Source organism: Saccopteryx bilineata, chromosome 1, assembly GCF_036850765.1.
Source record: "Saccopteryx bilineata isolate mSacBil1 chromosome 1, mSacBil1_pri_phased_curated, whole genome shotgun sequence".
Taxonomy (NCBI): domain Eukaryota; kingdom Metazoa; phylum Chordata; class Mammalia; order Chiroptera; family Emballonuridae; genus Saccopteryx; species Saccopteryx bilineata.
In genome coordinates this window covers 335938821-335959694 of record NC_089490.1, presented here as the reverse complement: position 1 = coordinate 335959694, position 20874 = coordinate 335938821, and the positions used below count along the sequence as shown (strand labels likewise).

Here is a 20874-nt window from a genome sequence, read left to right as displayed (position 1 = left end):
AACACCAGAATGAGAGGGCAAGTTCATTCTAAAGCCCAAAGGAGTAGTAGAGTAAGAGGAATCATTAATGAGGTTAGCAAAAGTTGCTTTGCATCTTTTCTGGAACTATGCAGAGTACTGAAATGAATGGGTGGGAGGGAGGGAGGAAAAAAGGAAGGAGGGAGGAAAAAGGAAGAAGAAAGGAAGAGAGAAAGGAAGAATGGAAGGAGAAATGAAGAATGGAAGGAGAAAGGAAGAAAGAGCTTGACCTGTGGTGCCGCAGTGGATAAAGCATCCACTTGGAATGTTGAGGTCGCCAGTTTGAAGCCCATGGGCTTGCCCGGTTAAGGCACATACTACAATCAATCAACAAACAACTGAAGTGAAGCAACTGTGGGGTGATACTTCTCACTCACAACACCTCCTCCCATAAAATCTGTAGATAAAATCTTTAAAAAAAAAGGAATGAAGAAAGGAAGGAGAAAGAAAGGAAGGGGAAAGAAAGGAAGGAAGGAAGGAGAAAGGAAAGAAGGAAGGAGAAAGAAATAAAAGCAAAGAAGAAAGGAAAGTAGGAAGGAAGAAAAGTAGGAAGAAAGGAACTGTTTTGTAATGGATCAAATACTGTACATGCAGTTTTTATTTTTTAATTTTTACTTTATTTATTTATTTATTTATTACAGAGACAGAAAGAGGGACAGATAGACAGGAAGGAAGAGAGATGAGAAGCATTATTCTTTGTTGTGGCACCTTTTTGTTCATTGATTGCTTTCTCATATGTGCCTTGACTGGAGGGCTTCAGCAGACCAAGTACCCCTTGCTCAAGCCAGTGACCTTGGGCTCAAGCTGGTGAGCCTTGCTCAAACCAGATGAGCCCATGCTCAAGCTGACGACCTCGGAGTTTCAAACCTGGATCCTCTGCATCCCAGTCTTATACTCTGCATCCCACTGCGCCACTGCCTGGTCAGGCTGTACATGCATTTTTTAATGGGATCAAAAATATTTGAGGCTATCAGTTGCTAGAATGGCTCCACTTGCAACAAAGCAACACCCCAGATGGGTAAAGCATTGCCCCCTAGTGGGCTTGCTGGGTGGATCCCGGTCTGGCGCATGCGGGAGTTCTTCTCTCTGCCTCCCTGCTTCTCACTTCAGAAAAAAAATTATTCAAGGCTAGTTATCACCCTTTTTAATCTGTGAGAACACTAACAATTAGGGCGAGCAGTTGTCCACTCAAGGTCACTCAACCAATAAGGTACTGATCCAATTTGAACTCCTGCCTGTAGTCTTTCACAGCCATACTGTTGCTCTTCGGTGTGCCAACAAGAGGATTTACAGAATGTATGGAGGAAAGGGGTCAATAAAGGTGACAAAGAACCTATTCAAGGAGATTGGAAATCAAAGGAAAACAAGTCATAGACCAAAATAGCATAAAGGAAGGAGAAAGAAAAATATTTTTCTTATTCTCTCACACTTTTCCAAGTATCACCCTCCTCTAAGTCTCTTAACTCCAAAATCTTTTTCCTTTTTCACAGCACATCAGTTCTTACTCTTCCTGTGCTAGGAATCACCGGTGTTTCTCCTATTAAACTAAATGGGAGAGAAGACCAGGGACAATGACTTCCTGCCTCGCAGTCTTCATTTCATCACCGTTAGCTGCAAACTTGTACAAGTCAGAAGCCCTCCTCCCAGCAGAAAAGACGAGCATAGCGGTCCTACGAAAACAGCTCATTCCTTCCCTCTTTTCTTAATTAATCAATTAATCACCAATTGTAATAACCCTTCCTAGTTCCTTCATAAGAGCAGATGATGCTGACCCTGCAGAGGCTATGGATTTGTTAGAACTTAAATACTTTTAATAAAAAAGAGCACATACAGGTTACACACTTCTCTCTATCAATGAAAGCCTGGACCTGGGCACTAGAAAATCACTCCTCACTGAGCATCATCACCACGTACAGCAATATGGCATCACTGCATATTAGTCTGCTGGGTCTGCCGTAACAAAAACCATGGGCTGGGGAGCTTACACAATGGTAATTTATTTCCTCACAATTCTGGAGAATGAGAAGTCCAAGGTTAAGGTTCTGACAGGGTTTGATTTCTGGCAAGAGCTCTCTTCCTGGCTTGCAGATGGTCACCTTCTTGAGTGTTCTCACATGACAAAGAGAGATCTCTTTTCTTAAAAGGCTCCAATCTTATCAGATTAGAACCTCACTACTATGATTGCATTTAAACTTAATTATTTCCTAAATGACCTGTTTCCACAATTCCACGTACAGTTGGGGACTAGGGTTTCAATACATAAATGATGAGGAAGAAGGCACAATTCAGTCCACAGCAGATGGGATGGGGATTCCTGATGTAACTAGAATTTTCAGATGAAGAAGGTATGAGAAATTAACATTCCCACTCAAGCGTAAGCCTGTAACCTTTTAGCGTGTAGGACAAAACAGCTGGGAAATGTCAGTTTGATGTGGCATTATAGGTGGTTGAAGAGCACTCTGGTAGTGGGATGGCTATTGTTTGTTTCACTCCATTGCCAGTGGCATGGAGAGTGGCAAAGAGAGCTAGAGCCTCCAACCCTACCAGGGCTAGAAAACGCCTCATAGTCCCTCTTCCTTCAAAAAAAAAAAGGCAGTCAGGAAAAAAAAAAAGGAAAAATAAAGCCCTGAATGTCTCTATCTTGCTCACACTTCGAAAGTAGGTAGATGTTCCATTCTATTCTTCTTGCTAATGCTTAAAGACATTCCAGACCTTTTGAACATATTCATTTGACATACATTTATCCTAGTGCTAAGCACCGTACTAGGGTGCCAGAAATACAGGGATAAATGAGATCAAGGCTTTCCCTTTAGGATTCTTCAGTCCTAGAGTGAAACAGAATTAGAATCAGAGACTGTTAGAATGGAAGGATTCTGATTGCAGATGAACAACTCAGGTCCAGATGTTTTAAAGACCTAGGCATGGCAGCCGGCTTGTTGGAGCAGCACCACTTGCCGCACAGGCCTGCAGACCCTGCCCCAGTCCTTATTCCTACACTGCTCAGAGTCCTCCACTCATTCAGTCATTCAACCAGGATTTATTTAGGGCCTGCTAAGTGCTGACCGAATGGGATAGAATTTGTAGTGGTTTTACAATTTAATTCATAATTTAATAATTTATTTGGAGAAATAAGACTATCCCTGATACAATTATTAGCAAATATTACAAGATCTTATTTAAAGTGAGACAGTTTCTCTATTAATCCCATAAGTAACATATGCAATGAGATATATATATATATATTATCTGATTATCAAATTTATCTTTACAATGATCATCATAGTTGAGCTAATCTTGCTGATTGGAAGTTTTCTTTTCCATCTTCATCACTCAATATAATACCATGGAACACCAGGTAGAGGAAGACTGTTCCAAAGCTATATTGAAGACAAAACAAAACAAAAAATAAAACCATTTTGCAACTAAAGTTCTGCAAACTGGACCAAAAGTAGACTATCTGAAAAAGTAAACTTTTCAATAAATGGGCATTACTATTATTGGTAGCAAGTCTACAGTGGTTCTGTGACCTGCTATCTTCCTGTCTAGCCTACTCTCCCCCACTCCTTCATTTTAGCCATTTCTGTGACCCTATCCCTTCCATTTCTCTTTCTCCCTGTCCTGCTAACAGCTGTGCCTGGTTCTCCGTGAGGGTCGACAGCAGTGTGGGAACCTCAGAATAGGCGCTACTGTCTATTTTGCTGTGTGATTCACCTGCCCAGTGACAGGGAAGAACTGCAGGGCTGCATTCAGTGTGGATAAATACCTGTCCTCTGTGTGACCACAACTAGACAGACACTGGTGCTGAGTCATGCTGCTGCTCATGACCGACCGACATGCTCTCAAAGACTCAGAGGGCTCTGAGAAAGGGACTGGACAGGACAATCTACCCATTCCTCTCTCCAGACCAGGCTGCTCTTCAACCTGCCATGAGGCAGAAACAGACAAAGGAAGATGCTATCATTCACTGAGGAGTGAGATTTTTTAACATCAGAATGTTTCTTCTTATCCCTAAACCAAATTTCAGATTTTGCATTTAAATTCACTTTTTAAATTTATCTTTCAGAGGGTAAGTTTTCATAGAAAAATTAAACCTGATGTCTAACTCATAAACATACGTCATGTATACAGTATAATACAAAGTATATAGAATTAAAGAATATAGAGTATTATTTATTGGTTAAGAGCCTAAGTGTGAGAGTCAGACATGGTGTCTAATTCCAGCTACCCACTGCTGTGTTTTTGCTCTAAAAATTAATAATAGCCTGACCTGTGGTGGTGCAGTGGATAAAGTGTGGACTTGAAATGCTGAAGTCACTGGTTCTAAACACTAGGCTTGCCTGGTCAAGGTACATATGGGAGTTGATACTTCCTGCTCCTCCCCGGCCCTTCTTTCTCACTCCCCTTTCTAAACTAAATAAAGTATTTTAAAAATCTTAAAAATTAATAATAATAGTAATAATGTCACTAAAATCTTATATTAGCACAGTTCTTGGCTCTTAGAAAGAATTCTGTGAAAGTTAACCGCCATTGTTGTTCAGACACATAAATATATAGTGAGAGGCCAGTAGACTTCTTAAGTTTTTTCTTTTTCAATGCAAATGGCTCTTGTTTGATTATTGCCCGTAATCTGTTTCTTCTATAACCTTCAATTTCCTTTTCCCTATATTTGTTTATCATCCTAAATCTAGACTAGGATATAAATTCCAGTTCAGTCTGATCAGCACAGGATAAATGTATGATATAGTTTAGAATTTTCTAGTCTATTTCCCTATGCCAACTAATAATATGATTTGTGAATAAAAGTAATTTGATAGCAAGTGTGTAACCTTTAAATGCTTTATTTATATTAAGTCATTTTATCCTTCAAATAAATACATTCATCATTCATTCCTTCTGCTATGCTGTACTTCATTGATTCTAAAAATATACTTTTTTCACATTAACATCTCTAAAATCACGATGTGTCTTGAAATTGATGACATGTTATAGTTTTACTGATAATCTTTTTTTCCTCAGTAATACATGAAAAATGGTGCATCTTGAAACTGATGACAACCTATAGTCAATGAAATAGGGCAGTGGTCGGCAAACTCATTAGTCAATAGAGCCAAATATCAGTACAACGATTGAAATTTCCTTTGAAAGCCAAATTTTTTAAACTTAAACTATATAGGTAGGTACATTCCTTATCGAGGTAGCACCTGCATGTGGTATTTTGTGGAAGAGCCACACTCAAGGGGCCAAAGAGCTGCATGTAGCTTGCAAGCCGCGGTTTGCCAACCAGGGAAATAGGGTATGAGAGACAACCTTTTAGGCATAAGAATTTAGTAAACAAAATTGAACAGTTTTCCTTTCAGAGAATCCATTCTAACTAGTAATACTGAGAAATAAAAGATGATTTTAACATAGGTACAATTTCAGTGGGTGCCATGAAGATTGATCCTGTGCTTGTAGAAGCCAGGGAAGGTTTTCTAGTGATGGTGATGTCACTGAAATTTGGAGTGCTATTAGTGAGAGGTAGGACTAGCCTGCAGTTTGTTTGTCTGCCAAACAGGTTAAGCAAAATCCTAGAAGCTTTAAAAAACATGGGACCTTCAGGGATTTGAAAGTAGTTCAGAATGGACTTAAAATATTTATGAAAGAAGTACAAGGTGTGAGGGCAGAGAGGACAGCAGAGGTCATACACCAATTCAGCAGGTTAAACTGAATCCTCAGGACTTTAGGGTTCTACTGAAGTATAGGTATTACTTTCATTTAACAAATGAGAAAAAAAAAACAACTGAGACCTAGAGTAGCCAAATGCCTGGCTTTAGGCTAGAGAGCAAAGAACAGGGCTAATTTAATTCTCTCCCTTTAAGACCTCACCTTAAGCCAGATGCTCTTTATTTTATATCAGGATTACCCAAAACATCATTCTATCATTGGCTATACTGCCAGTAAATGCATTACTAGATTATCTTTCACTTTAGTTTATGTTAAATTAATGTGTTTGGTTTAGATGAGAGGAAGGGAGACCAGTGTGTTGGTTCTCAAAAAAAATTTTTCAGGTGCATGTGGCCCAATGTCAGGATGTTTGGGTTCAGTTACATCACTCATAAGTTATACATCACTGCCAAGTTTATCTACAGTGGTGTCTATTATGTGATAGATATTGATGCTAGTCCGTTCTAAATGCATCAGGCATTCACTTTTCATGGTGTATGCTTAAAAGATGGATGGATGGATGGATGGATGGACGGATGGATAAAAACAAATGAAAGAATCAATGCTGATGGGGAAGTGAATGTTCATGTCTTTATACTCTTGAATGTTATTATGCCACCATAATAGCATTTCAATTTATCTTCAAGCTTCTTCAGCTGCCCTTCTAAAGTAATACAATCTTGAGATTGACTAAATTAAACAATTTTAGTTGAAATGTGACAAAAAGGCATAAAAGGAAGACAGTAACTTTTAAAATAATTACACAGGGTAAAATAAAGAAAGAAAGAATAATTATTTGAATGAAGACATTCTATTCCAGCTCGACAATCTTGACACATTTAAAATAATTTTGCTCATGAGATTTGTTGGTATGTGCAAACTGACTTTTTAATGAAAAAATAACAAAGACTCTTTTCTTTTCCTTTTTTTAGAAAAATTACAACATGAATCACCTAATATCGTTGACTCACGTAAAAAGGGAATGCATCTAGCCTGACCTGTGGTGGCGCAGTGGATAAAGCGTCGACCTGGAAATGCTGAGGTCGCTGGTTCGAAACCCTGGGCTTGCCTGGTCAAGGCACATATGGGAGTTGATATTTCCAGCTCCTTCCCCCCTTCTCTCTCTCTCTTTCTCTCTGTCTCTCCCTCTCCTCTCTAAAATGAATAAATAAAAAAATAAATTTATAAAAAAAAAAAAGGGAATGCATCTACAATTGACAAGCAGTTGGGTCCTTTTTGATCAAAGACATCTTTAGTTTCTATAAGATAAGCACTGAGTACAAATGTCAATATTTAGGGAATGATAATATGACAATTACTAGCTATTTAAAAGAAATTATAGGTACCAAGATGATAGCTGGTTACTCTAATCCAAATAAAGAGGACAAAAGTGTAAAGTTTTTAATAATAGGATAGAAAATTATCTATTAGAGATAGTTTAGATATACTCTTATCTGAAATAAGGGGGTTGAGCTATAGAATCAGAACTTTGATTCTGTAAACCTCATTTCTTTGGAATGCTAATATCAAACAAGGGGGGCAAGATAAGAAGGAATGGTCAACTTTGCTAACACAAGACTGATGAATGATAGGGGGATATAAGAGAATGCTAGAAACTCAAGCAGTCATTTTTAAAATGGGAAGCTTGGGTTTAAATCCTAGTACTGATACTACTGATTCTGTGACCTTGGACTAGCCTACTCCTCTATCTGGGACTTAGAAAAACAATTTCTATATCATAGAATTGCCATGAAGATTAAATAAAACTCTACGCAGAAAACAAGTGATGCATGATGTATGTGAATAGAGATTATTGTTAATATTATTATTTTGTGATTATTGTTATATTGCATGCTCCTATTTAATTCTATTGGCATCAGATGAAGTCAACAGTAGACCAGGCAACCATGAATAAGGCATACTGCATGTTTAGGGATGGCATTTAGGCTTGCACATTCTCAATTAGCTTTTTAATTAACCCCAGCCTTGAGGAATATACTTCCAAGACCATATCTGAATGCTAAAATAGGACTGATGGGCTATTAAGGGTGCAGGTTGTTTTATTAGAGTTAGGAGGAAATAAACTGTGCTTCCTATTGCAAAAATGAGCTGAAATTTACAAAGGGTACTAAAACAAAATCACAGCCACTGACTGCGATACAGATTTACACCCTGGAAGCTAAAATATGCTCCGACTCTATCAGTAGTTGTTTCACATTTAAGTATACTGCTCATTCTCTACATAAAACTCAATTATAATCTTATTTTCTTCACCTTTCTGCATCTTACAATAAAGCCTGACAACATACAGTCAGCTGTACTTTACATCCCCCTCCGTGGTTGCAATTACATGATCTCTGATGTTATAATACACTTTATATACACTTATTCAGCTTGCAGTATCATTTCTTAACTGTCTTCTCACTTAAAGATATTACTGAACTCGTTACATACCCAGTAATTCACAATAGTTGGCTTAAATAAGTCAGGTGATAAAATTAGTACACAGAATAAACCCACTATTTCCATTTACCAAGCATCGACTGAGGGTCTTCATTGTTCAAGGCAGCACACCTTTTAATTTATTCTAGGAACTCTGGGAATACAAATTCCATGAAGAAAAATATCAATACGCTCTTTTTTGTTAGTTATCATTACCTAGTATTCAACAGTAACTATTCTTGGCTCCCCTGGCTAGCTCAAGGGGATTAGAAATAATAATTTTTAATTTGCTCTTAGTCATTCAGAGAGCAAAACTTCAGTCCTCTGATGTTGGATTCCCTTCCTGTCTAAGATAAATTAAGAATTTTAAACCCTTAACCCCTTCTTTGGTTTCTTCTTCCCTGTTCTAAGCATTAGCCATCCCAGAAATGAAAAGGAGATATCAGAGTCCCCTTACTAGCTTCTTCCCACACTTAACAGAAGCCCAGGTTACTTTGTTAGATCAACATCCTTTAAGGTGCTATACACTGAATTTCATAGAGCTGCTTTTCTCCACATTTGGGCCCAAGCCTGAATTAAGTGTCACTGGAAGATTCAACTTTTCTCTGCATACTAATTTGGCATAAAGGCATTATCTACCAGTGGCATTCAGAGCCATTTGCAGTCTCTGACAGTCCTCTCATCCATACAACCTATAATTTTCATAGGAAGAATGTACTTTTTCAAAACATTTGCTCCAATAAAAAACAAAACAAAGCAAAAAGCCCTATTTACAAGTCTCTTTCCTTAAAAATTACTTGAGAAGCAAAAAACAAAACAAAACCCTCAAGACCCAACTGTTCAATATAAATGGTGCTACTACATGACCATTAGGTTTGCAGTTCTTTTACCCGTGATATATAAGAATAGAAAAGGGATCGATTCTACCCCACTCTTGCCTCCCCCTTCCCCATCAAAATGCCATTAAATAACATCATTCTACAAGCTTCAGATTTGGACATTCTAAAAGACTCCAACCCTGAAGTTGGAGCTCTAAACATGTTTTCTCTTTTCACACTACAAAGAGTTGTATCTTGGTTTATCACTGTATTCTTGTTCATGTTATCAACATTCCTACTCTGAGGAAACAAACAGCCAGTTCAAGTGAAGGAACATTTGCAGCTGAGAGGGAGGACTGTGCCACAGGGTATGAAAGCCATTACAGGATCAATCTCAGGAGCAGATTTAAGGCACAGAGGACACTGGACCAAAGGTTGCATCTTCAGAGTAGTATGAAAAATCTCCATTTTACTAAACGTTGTAACCTTTGGAAATTTCCTCAACACTTATCACATTGGATACGGATTACCGAAATATGACAGTTTGGCCAATGCTCTGAAACCACAGGACAAATTAGAGATACACCCTTATAATGCATTTTAGGGCTTACAGGTCATTTTAATTTCTTAGGGAATGATAACAACTAATGAGGGAAATCTACATAGAGGTTTTCTTGAAACAACTAGTCATGCTGAATAAAAGAAATACAAAGCCATCCTCTCAATGGTCATGACTCTCCGATTACAAATACAGTTCTTGCTTATTGTATACATTTTTTAGAGGATGGCTGTGTTGATTTGAAAGAAAATATCAGGCACCCTTGTGGAATCTAGTCAGTGTTACTCAGAGTCCCAAATATGTGCCCTTAGGACACAGACTGGGATGCAAGTCCTGGAGAAACAATCAAGGATTTATCGTGCCCCCTTCAGAATCAAAGATTGTAGTAATAAAAATAAATGCAGTATAGCAACAAGTTTATGAGAGCTCCCTCAAGGAGCTGAAATTCCAGCTGCTCAAGTGCTTCCACCCTATGTCATCTAAAGGAAAATTAAGTCTCTTTGGAGACACTCTCTCAATTGATGATACCACCAAATATTTTGCATAGCCAATGATCCTGCTTAACCCCAAACGCTCCCCTTCTAAGTAGCTAGGCTCCAAGAGTCACCCCTTCTGTAAGGGGCATGGACTACCTCCCCAGAGAGAGGCAAGCTCTCATCCCAAGCTAATAAGGACTGTGTCTGTGCTCAGACTAGCAGGCAGTTGGCAAATCGGAAAGGTAATCTCCAGCCCCACGTACTGCATACCTTTTCGGATTTCGCCTTCCTGGCATTGTGCACGAACCTGCGACCCAGCTTCTTGGCATACCAGATAGAGGCGAACATAGCGATGCAAAGGGAAGAAATTCACAATGACCTGCAGCACAATTTCCCACCTCAGCTCAGAGACGAACGGAATCGGGCTGGAGCTGTCACTTGCAGGCTGTTGCTTTCTCAGTTCCTCTCATGCTAGTTAGCTGAGGGGGAGGGTGGGAGCAGGGAGGGGGTGGTGGGGAAAGGCAGTCCTGTTTGGCCAGTCTGCAGGTATATTTACATCCTACCAGCAGGAGGTCCGGGCGAGGCGGGCGCTGCCTTCCTAGCCGGTTCACACAACCAGTCAGCTAAGTATCTCTCTGCAGTTCTTGGGCACCGTCACCACCAAACTCCATGCGTGTCTGGAGGAAGAGAAGCCGCAGTCCGCTCGCCCGGGAGGCGGCTCACCTCCGGCTCGGGCTCCGGCGGTTCCCCTCCTGGCTCGGCTTCCCTCTGTCTTGACGGTACGTGCTGGCGGCGTCAAGACAGACCCACACGGAGCCTCCCCGGTAAATCGGCCAATACCGGAGCGGCCAGGCACAGGCGCGACGCAGGGCCACCAGGAACCTGGCTCGCCGGCACAAACAGGTGTCCCTGGAGCCTGTATCCTGCTCTCATCCTCCCCGAATATCACACTGCTCCGGTGGCTGGAAACAGACGTTTCCTTCCCTTACCCCCTCCTCAACGCCATTTGGTCCAAGGAAAGTCATCTTTGTACCTGAGCCAGCCTTAGCCATAGCTTACAAGAGTTACTAACACTTTATTTTTGAAAGACTGGCCTGGGTTAAAGGACAAAGTGAGCAGGATGAAGTGTACTAGCAGGTGTTTGCTTAAAGGTCTTTAAGTTTTCAAACTCATTGGTTCCATTTCTAAAGCACGCCGGGTCTTGCTTATGAACACAGGTTTTCCACATGGGGATTGGGGGCCTTAAATTTACCTCTAAAATAAAGCGACCTACTTAAAAAAAAAGAAACAAAACAACTCTTGAGTCTTCTTGCAGTGATAGCCAATATTACATTATTACATGGAGGACTGTAATACCACTTTGGGGAAGGTAAATTGATGATTTATGGCAGCTCTTGCTCCTTTGAAGAATTTTCTCTTTTGATTCTACCACGAGGTGCTTTCAATTTCAATTATCTTATTAAGGATTTAGACTGAGGCACTGAAAAGGTAAAGTCAATTTTAAGGGCTATGCATTTTGTCCAATGAAAGGGCACTTAAGCCTTTAACCAGAACACTTGAGAAAAGAAAATTAACCAGAAAGTCTTTCTTCTAGTGACATACAAACAAGACTCAGTCCCGTAAGTGTTTTCCAGCTGATCTGACATTAGTGCTCAAAGAACATCAGCACACTTACAGATGGTTGGAATAGAGCTCCCTTCATTCCCTGTACATCCCTTGAAGTTTACCCCCAAAGAGGTTTGGGTCTTCAGTCAAAAGACTACTGTTTTATAAAGTATATCAGATACCTTCATAGGCAATTGAGCCAGTAGACAATGTGGGATAGGACAATGGTAGTCAGTACGCATGTCCCTGTTAATCACTAAGGTAGCCTTGGTGCCTAGAAGAGTGCTTAGAACCATGCATTTAATGTATGTTTGCTGAATGAAAGACTAATCTGGGTTTTAACCAGGGTGCCTGCTTCTAATTTGTTTCCTTGTTCTGAGTTTGATGTGCCTCACCTGTAAATTAAGAGAATTGAGCAGATGATTTTTAAGGCCCCTTTCTGCCCTATGAGTCTATAATTCTGATTATGCCCCTTTATGTGAGACTTGTCTCTTGCCAACCAGAGGTATAGACTCTGGTAAAAATGTCTCAGCATTCTAAAAAGCCCACAGATCCTGCGGGCAGCTGGGGCCCTTCTGCCTTCTGCAGCTTGCCTCATTGCCACCTAGGTTTTGGCTTGGCCACCAGCTGCTTCTGTTGCTCTGTTCTTTCACTTCGACAAACTCCACCTTTCTTTCATTTCTTTTTGACACTCTTAGACAACCCCTGCGCAAAATTCTCCACATCACACCCTGTACTCGTTGGGAAAAAAGTACCACCAAAATCCAACAAATAAATAAATAACTCCTGCTTCGTTTTCAAAGTGCCACTCAGCAGGAACACAGCTTACCCCAATATGGCTGTGATGCTAAAGGCATTCATTATTTCTGCATACAAGGTTGACAAAGCCCTGTTGTAGTTAAAAGACTATTCAGTTAACAGAATAAAGTAGATGAAAAGGAGAAAGGGAGCAATTCTCCCTAAATTAATGAGTTAAAAAAATCTATTTTTAACATTTTAAGATGGAATCAGACAATAAGGAGGTGAGAAAAAAATGTTGAGCTTTCAAACCATGGATATAAGAGGGGGGAGGAATCAAAGACTGTTAATAGGGCTGCCAGACCATAAAATAATTTTTGCACTTTCTTCATAAGTTAAGATTTCTTAGGTCACTAAAACTGGGACTTGGAGAGATCTTTGATGTTTGATTGTTTTGTTGGTTGGTTTTACTTTTATATTGAAACTTTAATGACTTCTTCACACACCTGACACGGAGCCTTTATAAACTTTTACAAGATGGGAGTTCTGAAGAAAATAAATTGGCCTGCCAGTTAAGATTAACTTATAAATAACAATAATAACTTTTGTTTCTTAAATAGGGAGCTGGAGGTAGAAAAGGCAGCGTGGAGTAGGACATTTGTAGTCAGGACTTGTGTTTATGTTCTGAAAATGCTTAGCACAGTGTAAATACTCAAAATACATTTGTTGACTGTGTCTATGACAAAGAAAAATCCACAAACTTTAAAGACTAGAAGAGTCAATAGAAGCATATCCACAAATGTTTAGTTCTAAAAGTTTTTTGAAAGACGAGTGCCATTTAATGAAATGATGTTGTTGCCATAGTTATACAACCCTTTTCCCGGGTTCCTGCACAGATGTGACTGCTACAAGGAGGGTGGCAGCTGCCAATCATAAATCCTAATGGTCTCTAGCCATTGTTCTCCCAGTTGAGATAAACAACTTTTGTAGTTATGCCATGTAAGGGAAACTGGTTTTTCAGATGCTTTCCATCTGCCTAACATCAATACCTGGGCAGACCTTCTCCTTTGTAATTTCATTTTTAGTACCTCTCAGATGACAGAAGTCTAACAGTACAGCTGAGTTTGAGATGCAACATTAATCCATTTAAGCAGCTTTGGGTTCATGCCTCAACACACACATTGTGTGAACCTCCTCTGAATTCTCAAGGTAAATGCAATGTGTAAATCAAGCTGTAAAGTATTATACAACTACATTTTCTACCTAGTATATAAATAATTTTCTTTTAAAAATCATCTAGATATATCATATATAATTATATAAACAGACTAAATATTAAACCCGAGAAACTCCTATCTGCTAGCTTAAAAAGCTATCTAGGTTAGGCATTTAATATACACCAAAGAAAATACATGTTTGAGATGTACACAAACTAATGCACAAAACAAACATCCAATATTTGTTTAATTTGTTTGCATATCTGATATACATATTTGATAGACCTTTGGTTAACATATGATATCAGTGCATTGTTAAACAGTAGGTATAGATACATAGACTTGATGAATAAAAAATATAAACATACTATTTAATTCTAATTCACAGGAATTCCAAAATATTGATGTTAGCTACCTCTGTAGAGAGTAGTGGAAAGGGAAGATAAAAAAGAGTTACATTTTGCTCTATACCGTATTTCCCCATGTTTAAGAAATACCTTAATTTTGGGGTTTAAAATTTGAAAAAAAATTACATAAAGTTACTGAACTCAAGCTTTATTCATCATAAAATTCATACAACTCCTCATCTGTGCAAAAAAGTGGGAAATACAAATTAAAAAAATCTTCAACCATTGTATAAGACACATCCAATTTTTAGACCCCAAATTTTTCAAAAAAGAGGTGCATCTTATACATGGAGAAATATGGTATATTGTGTATTATTTGAGTCTTCTACAATGAGAATATTCACTAGAAGACTTATTACTTGCATGATTAAATATTTCTCCACAAAAGGGTACTGATTATTTACTTTAGGTCATATACTGAATAAGCTATAATCCCTCCTCTCAAGAAGTCCCATATAACTGGGGACACAGATGTATAAAGAAAAAAATTTTAATGCAGACTGGCATTATAACACATATGTGAAAATTTAGTGGGAGCTCAGGAAGAAAATTACTGTGTTTTGGTTTCTATGTTCTTCAAGCCCAATAATAAATATTATCTATACAAAATGCAATTATTAGTGTGAATGTATATAAAAGGAAAAGGAATAGTGAAATCTCTTTGCAGGTTTTATCTGTATGGACAATAGCAAAATGGTTACTATAACTTTATGTGTATATATCAAAACCAACGTGTACAAACTGACCCACTGACTGATAGATATATTTCTGCGTCAAAGATCAACCAGTCATGGACAAGTATGACAAAATGTTTGAGTCACTACAAATAAGATTCTATTGACTTTAATTATAATGGAATAAATTTACCTCTTTTTTCTGCTCTCACAATTAGAACTAATTATTTGATGTTTGAATATGTCACATATCTTTTCTTTTAAATGTTTAATCATGATATACTTCAGCACCCAGAGATGTGAGAAAGTTATGCAACACTCACCCATATGCCTACCATCCAGAGTTTATAAATGTTAACATTTTGCCATATTCGATTCAGCCACTATGGTGCTTCAGCAAAATATTAAAAATGGAACTGCCTTTGACTCAGCTATCCCACTTCTAGGGATATATCCTAAGAATCCTGAAACACTCATTTGAAAGAATATCTGCACCCCTATGTTCACTGCAGCATTATTTACAATAACCAAGGTCTGGAAATAGTCCAAGTACCCATCAGTAAATGAATGGATAAAAAAGCTGTGGTACATTTACACAATGAAACACTATGTGGCCATAAAAAAGAAGAAAATCATACCTTTATGGCAGCATGAATGGACCTGGAGATTATTATTCTAAGTGAAATAAGCCAGTCAAAAGAAAGACAAATATCATATGATTTCACTTACATGTGGAATCTAATGAACAAAATAAACTGATGAATAAAGTAGAAACACAGACATGAATACATGGAACAGACTGACAGCTGTCAGAGGGAGTTGGTGAGAGATTGGGGAGTGGAAAGTGAAGAGACTAAGCAAAAGAATATATATATATCCTGTATATATCTGTATATATCTAGATCTAGATATATTACACATAGACACAGGCAACAGTGTGGTGACAACCAGAAGGACAAGTGGGAGAGATCATTTGAAGTGGGCAAGGTGGGGGAAATGGAAACAGAAAGAGACTGCTTGGGGCAATGTAGTGTACAATGCAGTGTGCAGATGATGTTTTATTGAGGTGCGCATTTGAAACCTGTCCCCCAATAAATTTAATTTAAAAATAAACTGCATAATATAGGCAAAATCCCTCTACCCCAACACCACCTCAAAATTATTTCAAAATAATTTTCAATAAATATTCTTGTACCTGTCGCTTTAAACACATGCAATTTTAGAGTAGCTACTTCAAAATGTAATTGACGGATCACAGGATGTGTCCATTTATAACAAATTTTTCTCTAATTTACATTATTAGTAGTTTATAGGAGACCTACATTCTAGATGACACAGTATAATCAGACTTTAAAAATTTTTCAAAACACAACAAATAATGTTTACCTCCTTGGAATTTTGATATGTATTTTCTTGATTGCTGGTGAGATTTAGCATCTTTTCAAATGTTTACTGGCTATTTGAGCTTCCTTCTATTCATAACCTTTGCTTATTTAAAAATTAGATTCAAAGTGTTCTTTGATAGATAATTGAATAAAGAAGATGTGGTGCACATATACAATGGAATACAACTTAGCCATGAGAAATGATGAAATACTGTCATTTGTGACAACATGAGTGGACCTTGAGAATATTATGCTAAGTGAAATTGGTCAATCAGAAAAAACTAAGAGTCATATGATTTCATTCATATGTGAAATATCAAATTGAAACTCATAGACATAGACAACAGTACAGTGGTTACCAGAGAGAAGAGAGGGTGGGGAGTAATAAAGGGTAAAAGGGAACAAATATATCACAATGGAAGATGATTTGACTTTGAGTGGTGGGCACACAATGCAATGTACAGATCATGTTTCATGGTCAGGTCCATCGAAACCTATATAATCTTATTAACAATATCATCTCCAATAAATTTAATTAACTCAAAATAAAAATTAGATATTTTTTATAGATTTATGAAAATATTTAATGTATTAAGGACACTAATTCTATATTTATTATATATGCTGACTGGTCTTTTATTAGTCACCGTATGTTATTATACAGAATCCTCATAAAAATTTAAGTGTACTTAATAAAGTTTATCAAGATTTTCCTATATACCGGTATGTACTTTTATTATCTTAAGAATTCCCCTAAAAATATATATTTTATATTTTCTCCCCCAAATTTAATATTTTTATTTTCACAAATAAATTTTATAATTAAAAAAATATATGGTGTGAGATAGAAATCTTTTCCCCCATAGGTATGGCAGTGTCTTTCTTCTTTCCTCCCTCCCTCCCTCCCTCCCTCCCTCCCTCCCTCCCTCCCTCCCTCCCTCCCTCCCTCCCTTCTTTTCTTCCTTCCTTCTTTCCTTCCTTTTTTCTTTCTTTCTCTCTGCTGGTATATTTTTCCCTTTTTTTCTGACTTGTTATGCTCCTAAGTCATATTATATCTATCTAGATCATATGGGTACTCATATAATTGTTCTGGGCTCTTTGGTGATTGTTAAATTTTTACTTACCTTTGCTAATACTATATTATCTTTTTTACTATGCTTTATAATAAATATTGATATATCAAGAGCTAATCATTCTTTTCATTTAACTTTTCAAATTAATTTTTAGAAAGTTGGACATGCTATGCCCAATAATCCATGTTATTATTTTATAGCAGTTTATTACTATGCATGGTAGTGTATTTCTCACACCTACTATTATATCTTGTAGTAAGTAGTTCCATTCCTCACCAAATCAGTCATTATTATTATCACCATTATTTATTTTTTATAATTAAAGGTTAATCAGAAAAATTCCACATGCTATCAGTTTATTTTCTCATTATTATTTTTAGCTGTCTAACCCTCCTAAATTTCCTTATCAATGTAGCTATTTTAATAGTTATTTCTGCAAAAATCTGTAATGGTTAAACATGCTCAATCTTTTTATACTTTTCATGAACTGTCTACATTCATTTTAGAGTTTGAAGGATAGCATAGGTAAATAGAGATTTCTAGATTGACAATTATTTCCCCTTAGCACTGTGAAGATATCTCATACCATCTTTTGTATCTATTTTTATGACAAGATGTCTGCTGTCAATCAAATTGCTACAGTGTAAGGAATGTCTCTTTTCTAGCTTTGTTTGAAGATTTTTTTAAAATCTTTGTTTAACTGCTGTTTTAGTACAATATATTTTTTTCTAAAATTCTTCTTGGAACTCATCATTATTTTATCTGAGGAGTTATTTTTTTTAAAAAAACCTCAATCATTATCTTTTCTAATATTCTTCTCCCATATTCTATTTTATTCTTCTAAAATCCTGTTTTATTTTTCCTGGGCTATTTTCCTATTCTATTGCTTCATATATCTCCTATTCTTCTTCTGTGTTTTGCTGTTTTCATAGTTATATCCTCATATCCAATTACTATTTTTATTTTGTTTTAATCTACTGTTTTAGCTATTTACAAAGTGTTCATTTTTAATAAATTATTGTACAGTTTTAATATCTAGAGGTTCTATACATTTATTTTTTAGTCCAACCAGACTTTTATCATAGTGTTTTGTTCTTTTATTAAGATTTTTATTCCTTCCTTTATCATATTTTTTAATATGAAACATTTAATTTGTAGTTTTATCTCATACTTTTATTAACTTTCTTAGAAATCTTATCCTACTTATTCCACTTATGGTGGATAGTTTCTATATGTCGTTGCATATTTTTAATTTAAAATACTCTTTAGACAGATTTTACTTCCTGCAGGAGTCCCAGGGACCTTTAGTGGTGCAACTGTTGGTACCGACTAATTTTTTGCTTCTGCTAGTTGCCCAGAGATTTTACTGGTCCAGAAGCCATTTCATGTTTTATATTTATTTGGTTTAGTGTTATTCTCCCCACACAAAATGGTTAAATTTACTCTTCCCCCTATAATAGAAACATGCTTCTTGTTGTTTCCTTGGTATAATAAATGAAGTTATTTTAGAAGCCCTTTCATTAAACGAGAACCTTTTTGACTTTTCAGTTAGTTGCAGGGACGTTAGTCTAATTTCTCTTCCTTGGGGGATCCTAAGGTTAAGTGACTTGCTCTGTATGAGCATCAGAATCTCACATTCTTATGTTTAGAGCCCTTATTGAGTCCCATGTGCCCCTGGGACACCACAGTCAGGTCCAGATCTCACTGCACTGGCTGCTATTTTATACCAGCTCAAACAAGCCAGACTGGCATTACCCAAAAGCAAACTAGAGAATTTCACTGGCATGGGCATGAGGTATTAGTATTTGATCACCATATCTGACAATAGTATGTACAAGATGTATTGTGAAATATTTTGTACAAGATATTCTTGGAATTCACCTAATTAAAATGCTATTCAAAAGTCATTATTGTATAATAATTAATTACCTAAAGTTAGCAGAAAGATAGACCACCACTAGATTCGTGACCTTGCACAAATGATGCCAAGTGTATCAAATGGGGTAATAATGGAAACCATTGTGTTTAATACTTATGTATCAAATGAGATAATACATGTAAACTGTTTGGACCTGTACCTGGCATACATTATGGATGTTATAAAAATGTTTTTATTTTTATGCATTCTCTGATCTTCAGAGAAGACAAAAATGCACAATAGCCAAGACAGAAAATTTGTGCTTACTATTATGAAGAAGCAGAGAATGCTTTCTAATACTTTTTTTAATGCTTCTATTGATTTGAGGGAGAGAATGGTGCAAGAGAGATAAGAGAGAGACAGAGATAAAGATGGGAAGAGAGAGGAAAGCATCAACTACTTGTTCACTTAGCATTTGTGTACTCATTAATTACTTGTTGTATGTGCCCTGACCAGGACTCGAACCTGTGACCTCTGGTTGATTCTTTATCCACTGAGCCCAGCCAGGACTCTAAAACTCCATGTTTGTATTTAACCATCCTTGCTGTTAGGATATCTACCTTCTTTTTTAAATCTTTCCCTCTTTTATTCCATTAGTGAAAACAACTTGTAAATATCTTTCATAAATTTAAAGATTTTTAGTTTCAAAAATGTCCATTTTTCTGAGGCAGATTGTTATTTTGTTTTCTGTATGTTTTTAAAATGTTTGAAAGTCTTCTCATAGCCTCTCATTGTAAAAAATCTTTCATAATAAGGGAGACTCAAATAGACCTTGAGCTTTTGGTGATTCTGGATCCACATGCTGAGATTGGCCCACATGCTTACAAGGAAAGTTTGCTACAGTGGAGGGTAGAGATCAATAAGTCAATGGCTATCGAAAGGAATGCAGAGCTGAATGGAGATAGGTATGAGCAACGTAGAACATCAAGCCAAGGAAAATGGGTAGCTAATAGAACATGACAGAACTTTAACTCGGGAGTAAAAAAGAAAACAAAGCAGTGAACATATTGTTTTCCTGAAATAGCTACACAATGCTAAAGAATGGGTAGTTGAATAACTTTGTAACAGATGATTCAATTCAATTTCTTCAAATTTACATGGCCTGCCAAAGTATGCCACAGATGCAATTGTCTAAATGACACTTATCTAACCTGAAACCTTTGGCATAGGAACTTTCTTATCAATTATAATTCAATTAGAGAGTCCAGTATCCTTAGCTATCTGGACAACAGAAGTATTACCATCCATAAAGGTGAGGTGTTAGCTGGGGAGCCTATACTCTTAGTTTCATTTTCATTTTTACCAGTTGTCTTACCTCTAGTTACTTTATTCATTAAATTTTGTAATATCTCCTGTTTCTACCTATGGAAGGGGAGGAATTACACAGTGAAAAAACTGACAGCTTGTCGACAACAGATCAAGTCTCACTGGGTTACCTTTTGAGAAACATTGTTTTTCAGAGTGCTTCAAACCCTTCTTACAATAACTTTATCACTTTTAGTATGAAGATGAGTATGAGGTAAAATACAAATACAGGGTAATAATAAATGCTTAATGTGTGTTTATATAGTGCCTTCTCATATAATCAATTTCTAAATTCCCCTTAAACTCAAGTAATCTGTCCATGCCAGTATAGCCCAAGAATTGATTTGTAAAACAATAATCTTTTAAGTTCAATAGTCATTTTTTGATAAAATTATCATCTTGACATATTGTCTTCTGGGTCTTTACAGAAGTATTCTGTTTCCCCGACACACTCTGTGTACCAGTATCTTTGCACATGCTGTTCCCTCGGCCTGTGGTCTTAAACTTTCATTCACTTCCTGCTTCTCTCATTCTTC

At 37.0% G+C, this 20874-nt stretch overlaps 1 protein-coding gene across 7 annotated transcripts in view; it reads right to left on the bottom strand.

The window, feature by feature from the left end:
- DLG2 (discs large MAGUK scaffold protein 2) overlaps nt 1–20874 on the bottom strand; it is a 2196962-nt gene that overhangs the window by 959403 nt on the left and 1216685 nt on the right. Inside the window, exon 1 of one of the 7 annotated variants that reach the window (XM_066249057.1) lies at nt 10287–10427. The exons of 5 other annotated variants lie outside the window; for them this stretch is intronic. In XM_066249057.1, the coding sequence (XP_066105154.1) occupies nt 10287–10364 (78 nt within the window). In that variant the 5' untranslated portion in view covers nt 10365–10427. Of the gene's footprint in view, nt 1–10286; nt 10428–20874 lie in introns of those variants that run through there. One more of the 7 variants, XM_066249085.1, reaches the window with a different exon arrangement.